The 7,921-nt window shown below is 51.6% G+C and overlaps 1 protein-coding gene across 1 annotated transcript in view; it reads right to left on the bottom strand.

Annotated features, from left to right (window-relative positions):
- The window catches only part of SARC_08423 (hypothetical protein), a gene marked incomplete at its 5' end in the record, with an annotated part of 11,012 nt that extends 3,675 nt beyond the window's left edge, over positions 1-7,337 (bottom strand). The window contains 7 exons of the mRNA XM_014297601.1: positions 1-87; positions 786-853; positions 1,136-4,364; positions 4,509-4,672; positions 5,054-5,149; positions 5,988-6,112; positions 7,075-7,337. The exon at positions 1-87 is cut by the window's left edge and continues 1,917 nt beyond it. Of these exons, the coding sequence (XP_014153076.1) occupies positions 1-87; positions 786-853; positions 1,136-4,364; positions 4,509-4,672; positions 5,054-5,149; positions 5,988-6,112; positions 7,075-7,337 (4,032 nt within the window). The remainder of the gene's footprint in view (positions 88-785; positions 854-1,135; positions 4,365-4,508; positions 4,673-5,053; positions 5,150-5,987; positions 6,113-7,074) is intronic.
- Between the last annotated feature and the right edge of the window lie 584 nt (positions 7,338-7,921).

Genomic DNA, 7,921 nt, shown 5'->3' on the forward strand with positions numbered 1-7,921 from the left:
TGTTTTGGTGCCTGTGGGTGATGTTGGGTTTTTAGCGGGTAGTGGTGTTGCTGCGATTCCTGCCGCATCCGCCTGCACCACGCTCGTCTACGGCGGAGAAAGTTGAACAAAGGGAATAGATCAGTCAATGAAGACACTCAAAAACGACTAACCTAAGTATGCATCCGAACGCACTATCAAAAGTTATGCAGCTATAATTAAAATGCCAGCCTTTGTGTATAGAAATGTCCACACTCGTATGTACATAGTCTGAACTGCATGATGTGTATGGGTCTACACATACTGTAGGCGCCCGAGTATCGAATACGTCTGCATATACATATAAACTCTAATGTGTGGTGCTTTGCCAATCGTGTATGATCCTGATTTCCGTGCTCATTCAATAACCACACCACAACGCATCCGTCAACCGCGTACCGAGTGTGGGTGCACTCTAATGACAATGTTAACCCATAACATAATCAGAGGATATTAGAATAGTATGTATCTCCATACATGTGATCTGCTTTACGTACATGGTCAATGTATAAGTTCAAGGTCACGTTCATACTCTTAAGTCTGCTGTCGCCATACATGTGAGTCCAAGCCAGATACGCGTGGGTTGGAAGACACATGCGCCATTATAGAAAAACTACAAATAACGGTAATAAACAGAACCAAGCAGGACAAGTGTTTCCATGGCAACACAAAGCAATCATGACGCAATGTGATCCAAAATCGGATAGTCGCAGTCGGTACGTGGGGTATATTCAGTGCGCGCTAGTGCGACGGGAGAAGGGTGTTACCTGTAAAGCTGCCTGTTGCTCGGTGTTTAGGGTGGCCTGCTTGGTGGTTGCGCCGTGGATAGCCTCACCTGCATTGAGATAAGTTCGGAACAAATGAGGTGCAGGTAGGCAGGCAATAAGGTGAAAAATGCAGTCACGCAGTCACTCCCAGTCACTATTCGATGGACTTGCAATGAAAGCCTACAACCCTAAACCATCAAGCCAATGACTAGAGAACTCCTAAACCCTAGTCACTCAAGTCAAACAAGCGTCCAGAGCGCAACACCCCTGAACTACATCCAGCAGACAGGTCAAAAATAAAATATCCAAGTGGACTGCAAGCTCAATACATTGCTGCAAACACATAGTACCTGTCGCAGCTGTTGTTGCCGTTGGGTGGCCAGAGTCTTCACTGGCAGCCGAGAGGGCAGTCTTTACGCCGACGCTTTCGGGTTGCACCACCGCGTCATTCTGTGCCGAAATTGGGTCCAATGTCGCAAATGCGCTGTCGCCCGTGGTGACCGGGTGCACAGTGCCTGCTGCGTTGGTCGTGAACACTTTGGAAGTGTTGAACACGTCGTGTAGCGTGGGTGTCGCGGGTCGTTTGCGTGGCGATGACCTGGCATTCGGGTCAGATTGGTGCCGTATGGAACTCGCTAGCTCTTGTCCCGCTTTATCTTTATCCGATACCGCTTTAACTGTAGCAGGCGTGGGCGAAGACGAAGACACGGCCCCCTTTTCTTTCAGGCCCTTTTTACCCGTCTTTTCGGTTGCCATGGCAACTGTTCCCATACTCGTACCCACAGTGGGCGCTGGTGTCTTGCCTATGACCTGTGGGGTTGTTGTGCTACCAGCACCTGTCGTGCCGTTGCTGGTGGGGTGCTGTGTGGTGGTCGTGGGCGTGTCTGTCTGTGCGCGGGTGTTTGCCACGGCACTCACAGCACTGCTGCCGGTCACACCTCCCAACACCTGCGCACTGTCTCCATTGCCACTGTGCACAGTCACGCCTGCCACCGTGGCTGAAGCCTTCGCATCGGTTGACCCTGCAGCTGAGTGTATGGCTGACTTCTCTTGTAATACAGCTGAGTGTATGGTTGACTTCTCCTGCATTACAGCTGTGTGTACGGTTGTCTTCTCCTGGATTGCAGCAGGCGAGGGCGTGTCTGTGTGTGGAGCCGTGTACGCCGTTGCGACGGTGTGTGCGCTTAGCTTGGTCGGTGGTGCCGTCTGTGGTGTTGCGATGGGGACGCCTGTGGGTGTGGCGCTGGACGGTCGCAGTTGGGCCGTGTGGTGCGTGCGCAGAGTGTCTGTATCAGATGCACTGCCTACCACAGCGACAGCCTGGTCTGTTGTGTTGCTTACCATGATGATTGACTGGTCTTTTGTGTTGACTGCCATAGCGACCGTCCGGTCTACGTCTTTCGTGTGTTCTGGCTGTGCTTGCGGGTGTGGCGTGGCGCCCTTTGTGGCACTTGCGCTTGTCTTGGGAGTAGTAGTAGTAGTAGTAGCAGTGGTGGTGGTGGTGGTGATGATGGTGGTGGTAGGGGGAGTGATGAGCTGTGGTGTGGGTGTGACTTTGTCTGTGGACGTGACGCCTGCGTGTTTGGTAACTGTTACTTTGGTGAGCGCCTTGGTCACCACTTTTGCCGCAGGTATCTTTGCATGCACCTTGGTGATCGTCTTAGAGCCTGACGCAGCCATTGGCTTGTTAGTAGGCCGAGGTGACTTCGGGGCAGTCACAGTCCCTTTTGCGGGTGCAGGGTTTGGGCTTTTGAACCCGTTGCTCTTCACGGGTGCAGGTGTGGCCATGGTGCTTATAATGGAGATCGCTTGCTTTGCCCCTGCATTCGTGGTAGGTAGACTGCTTGCCTGACTCCCCAGGTGGTGGGTGTTTGGCTGTGCAGTTGCCCTGACTGTTGCAGCTGTGCTTTCCGTATCTTTGGCTGTGGCTGTGGTTGCATTGCTGTCCCTAGAGACTGGCTGTGCCCTGTCCTTGGTGCCTGTTGGGTTTTTAGGGTTTGGCTCACTTGCTGACGTGGTGGGTGTGCCTATGCTTGCGGCCGTGGGTGGGTGTGAGATCACCTGGTGGTTGGTGGGTATGTGAGGGCTGGTGCTAGCCTGAGCCTTCGTGGGCAGCCTAGGCTGTGCGGTCGCCTGAGCTGTTATCGGGGCCTTTGCGTGACTTTTCTTCTGAGGTGACTGTGTTGTGCGTGTGCGCGTGTCCACAGTTGCAGTGACTTTACCTACCGTTGCCTTGTCGGTTATTCCCATCTGTGTGGGTGGGGTAGGGGTGGCTGAGCCTATCGCACTCACGCGTGCGCCTGCTACATGTACCGGTGACTGTGTCTGCGTCTTTGTCTGTGTGTGAGACTTGTTGGGCTGTGTGGTTGGCTGTGGCTGTGGCTGAGTGTGTGGCAGTGCTCGTGCGGCTGGCTGTGCCTGTGAGATCACCTGTGGGCGTGGGGTGGGTTGTGGCTGTGGCTGGGTTGCGAGTGTTGACATGCTGGGTGGTTTGCTGAGGGCCTGCATGTTTGCCGTTGCCTGTGGCTTCTGCAGTGCATGGTTGGTCGCGTGTGTCTGTGTCTGTGCCTGCGTGCTTGGCCCCTGGAGGTGTGTGACCTGCCCTCGCGCGTGTGTGGTGTGACCTGGCTGTGGTGTGGCGTACACCACCCCTTGCGTGACTGTGTGTGGCTGTTCGGGTGCCGTGGGGCGCCCGTTTGCTTTTGCCTTCTGGGGCTGGGCCTTTTTCTGCGCCTTTGGCTGAGTCTTCGCCTGTGCCTGGGTGTGGCCGTTTGAGAGCGCTTGTGCCGGCACAGCTGCCTCCGTACCTCCTCCTAGTGCGTTTGCATTTGCATTTGTCTGTGCATGTGGACCACCTTTCTCGTGAGCACTCTTGGTTGCTGCGCCTGTGTAGTGTGTGCTGCGTCCGTCGGCTGTAGTCTTGGCCGCAGGTTTAGCCACCGGCTTGAGAGTGCCTGCGCCTATCACACGTGGCTTGTTTATCTTTGTGCCTTTCCCAGCCACACCCCCTGCCGCTGTTGCAATAGGTGGTGCGGCAGCGTTGCCTAAGTTCGGGCGCGCGTGCTGTGGCCGTGGGGTGGGCAAGGGTGGAGGTGGGGGTGGTTGCTGTCCGCTCGCCCGTGTGAGCTGCACAGCTGCCAGTGCCTGTTGTGTGGCTGGTTGAGGTTGTGTGCTGATGATGCCCTTGGCCACGTGAGTCACAGACGACGCACTTTCGTCCTCCGAGGCGAAGTGGTCGATTGAGGCTTTGGTGAGATCGCCGTCCAGTGCTTCGTCTGTCCCCGTTCCTGCGCCTGGGACTGCCCTGGCCCTGTCATGTCCTGCGCTCGTTGGGGCCAGGTTTGTGGGGTGGGGCGCGGGTGCGTCTGTCGCAGCAACCGAGACCTTCAGTCGCTTGAGCTTGATCATCAGCTTAGGGTTGGACTGTGTGGTGGTGGTGGGGGGTGGCTGTGTCCTGTGGTTGTCGCCGCTGTCGACGTCAATGAGTGTGCGTATCTCCTTGCCCCTGTCTTCGCGTGCTTTCTTCTTGTTCTTCTTGCGTGAGTTCTGAGGCTGGCTGTTGCGCCTGGTGCCCTTTGACTGTGGGGAGTGTTTGTGTTTGTTGCGGTGGTGTGTATTAGCATGAGGCAGATGACAGATGGTACGAAATGTAAACATTACTCTGACCCAATCAAATCAGCTACAATACTCTACAACTGCCTTGGACAAGTGAGATGGACGTACCTTCGATGACTTGTGCCGTTTAGAAGGCATGTCGGTTACCAGTTGGGGCGGCGCACACATTTGCAGGGCCATGTGTTTGATGGTGTTGTATGGTCTGTAGACTGCTAAGTCATGCTGGGCTGGTAGTTGGATCAGGTTTACATCCCCTGGCTGGAGGTACAGATCTGAGGCGGACGATTTGATTGGCGGGTATTAATAGATTGTCCTGCGGCATTTCTATTCGTGGACAGCCCACGTGTTTGAATTCGCGGAATGTTTGAATTTGTATTTCTTCAATACTACGGCTGACACATGTTAGTGCACACGTAATTAAGATATGTCAACGACGCATGCCAATGACACAGATATTTGCGCCATATGAACGCTCGCACGTGTGCGTGTGAGGAGCGATTTAAGCACAGGGTGTAGTGATGGTCCGTATTGATGTGTGTCCAGTGGTCTTGTCACTTGCACGTGTGTGCTGTGGTGCTTGCAAGTAGCTGTGATGTTTCAAGCGCTTATTCGCAGTTGTACATACCTAAAAACCCTAAAACCCTAAAACATACCTGATGTGGGGTCGCCATAGAGTGCCTGCACTTTGGCGGAGTATCTTTGCAGCGGTCGGATCGGTTCCGGATTGTGCGCAAAGCAAACCCATTTGTCTGCAAAAATATGCATTACCAAAAACAAAAACAAAAGGACTGTCAGCGGATGCGAATGGGTAGACTACGGAATGGGCATTACAGGACAGGACAAAGAAAAACAGGACAGGACAGCCCAACGATAGACAGGACAGGAGAAAGATAAATAGGACAGGACAGGCCAAAGATAAACAGGACAGGACAGGACAAAGATAAACAGGACAGGACAGGCCAAGATAGACAGGTCAGGTCAGGTCAAAGATAGACAGGACGGACAGGACAGGCATCAGACCCACACATACACCAAGGGGACTTATGCATAATTACACTGGATGATAAATGCATTGAAGGGAAAAAGAATGTATAACGGTTTAGGGGTTTTAGTGGTCCGAGATTCAACTAGAATACAAATGTATTACACAAGCAATACACGCACTGCAGCAACGCAGAATACGATACACACACGTATATATAAGCGCTAAAACAAGACAACTATATACCTACACTGGCTTTATGTTATAAGGTCTTTGCACGCTCTAGCTACTGTATACTACACATGTTATAAAGCCTTTGCAATCACTAGCTACTGTATACTACACATGTTATAAAGTGTTTGCAATCACTAGCTACTGTATACTACACATGTTATAAAGTGTTTGCAATCACTAGCTACTGTATACTACACATGTTATAAAGTGTTAGCAATCACTAGCTACTGTATACTACACATGTTATAGCACACTCTGCACACACCTACAGCCTTTGCAATCATTAGCTACTGTATACTACACATGTTATAAAGCCTTTGTAATCACTAGCTACTGTATACTACACATGTTATAGTACACTCTGCACAGACCTGCAGCCTTTGCGGCATCGAAGACGTGTTTGGGCAAACAGCCACGGACGCACTCGTGACAGAAGATCTTCGGACAGACCACACACTTGAACACATCACGACACCGCCAGTAATTGGCGCACCACCTGTGCACACGGACGAAGGAGACACGGAAGTGCACAGGACGATGAGAACGGGTGTGTATGTGTGATAGTGAGATGGTGGTGGTGGTGTGTGTGTGTATTGAGAATAGAGCGTATGTATATGTGTCATAGTAAGTTATAGGTATGTTTGTATATGTCATAGGGATGCATGTGTGCATGTTGATAGAGACGCATATATGTGTTGAAGTGAGATATAGATGTTTTTGAGGTGGCTGTGTCTCTGTGTGTGTGTTGTAGGTGTAGAGGTGTGTGTCATGTAGGTACACAGGTGTCTTGTGTATGAGCTTGGAGGGGCATGTACAGGCGCAGAGATATAAATGTGTGTGACATACGAGCACTTGACACTTTTAGGTTTACATACACTGTGATCCCAGCATACACTCAATACGACAACCCTCATCCATCACTACAGAAGCAGCTACTTATGCAATGAGCGATTGTAATATCACAGCCCAAACAACCATCACCTACACAGACAAAGCACACGAGCATGCATATAACAAACACCACAAACATACACAGCTACGCATACTATACACCAATGCAAACACCTCCATACGCACACACTGCATCAGCAACATACACTTGCCACTGCACATGTGCCTGTACACGCAATCCAGAACTAGGCATACTGGTAAGCAAATAGAAACACAACACACAACCATACACACATAGAAACACAACACACAACCATGCACATATACGAACACAACACACAACCATGCACATATAGAAACACAACACAAAACCATGCACATATAGAAACACAATTCGCAAGCATGCATACGGATGATGACTCTACGGATAAAATATATCCATGAGAAAGCCATCGCGAGCAGCTGTACTGACATCCAAACCACTAAAGCACCTGTATAAACACACACACACACACATACACACACACACACACACACACACCCGCACACACACACCCACACACGCACCTGCAAGCGAGTTCGTGTGGTCGACGGTCCAAGATCCACCGATTGCGCAGAGTGCGTTCGTTGTACCGCACAATACAGCCGTTGCACAGCAGCACCTTCAGGAACGGGTGCTGGCCAAACCCAGTGCTACGCCCGTGGGAGGCCTTGCCCCCACTGTCAGGGCCATTGTTGGGATTTCCAAGGCCTTTATTGGTGCCATTTGGATGATTCTGGGGGGCGGTTGACCCGTTGGTCGGTTGGGTGAGTGCGGAGGGTATCTGCATGGCTCGGAGGGCGTTGGTGTAGCCGCTAGGCCCAACTGTCTGACAACATACGGTGCACCTGTGGAGGATGGTCAGGACGCGTTAGCTGCACCTAAATATACAAGACAGGACCGAGGATACACTCAAACGGGACAAACGGGACTGTACACAGGATGGCGTTAGTTTAACTGTCAATCCACAACCATTGGCTAAGCGTGATAGCTGTGATGTGCACCTGCACATGACAGCAGGGCGTGGGTGCTTGGGTGTGCATTTGGGCACAGAGACAGAGCGAGGTAGCAGTAGCGTGCGAGTGGATGTATGGACTTATGAATGCAAACACGGAACTTCCGCATTCGCGGTGCATTCGCGGTGCATACAAAGTGCTTACACGTGTGTTTGTGTTTGTGTATGTATGTGTGTGTGTGAGTGTGTGTGTGTGTGTGAGTGTGTGTGTGTTTGTGCGTGTATGTTTTTGTGTGTGTGTGTGTGTAGTCTGATGCCTCACCTGGGCGTTTCGTATGAGACGGGAAGTGTCATGTCCACCACTCTTGATGAGAGAGGCAGTGCCACAGTGTTTGTGTTGTCGTCGGCATCCAGGTCAA

The sequence above is a fragment of the Sphaeroforma arctica genome (assembly GCF_001186125.1).
Source record: "Sphaeroforma arctica JP610 unplaced genomic scaffold supercont1.756, whole genome shotgun sequence".
In the NCBI taxonomy this organism is placed as follows: Eukaryota; class Ichthyosporea; order Ichthyophonida; genus Sphaeroforma; species Sphaeroforma arctica.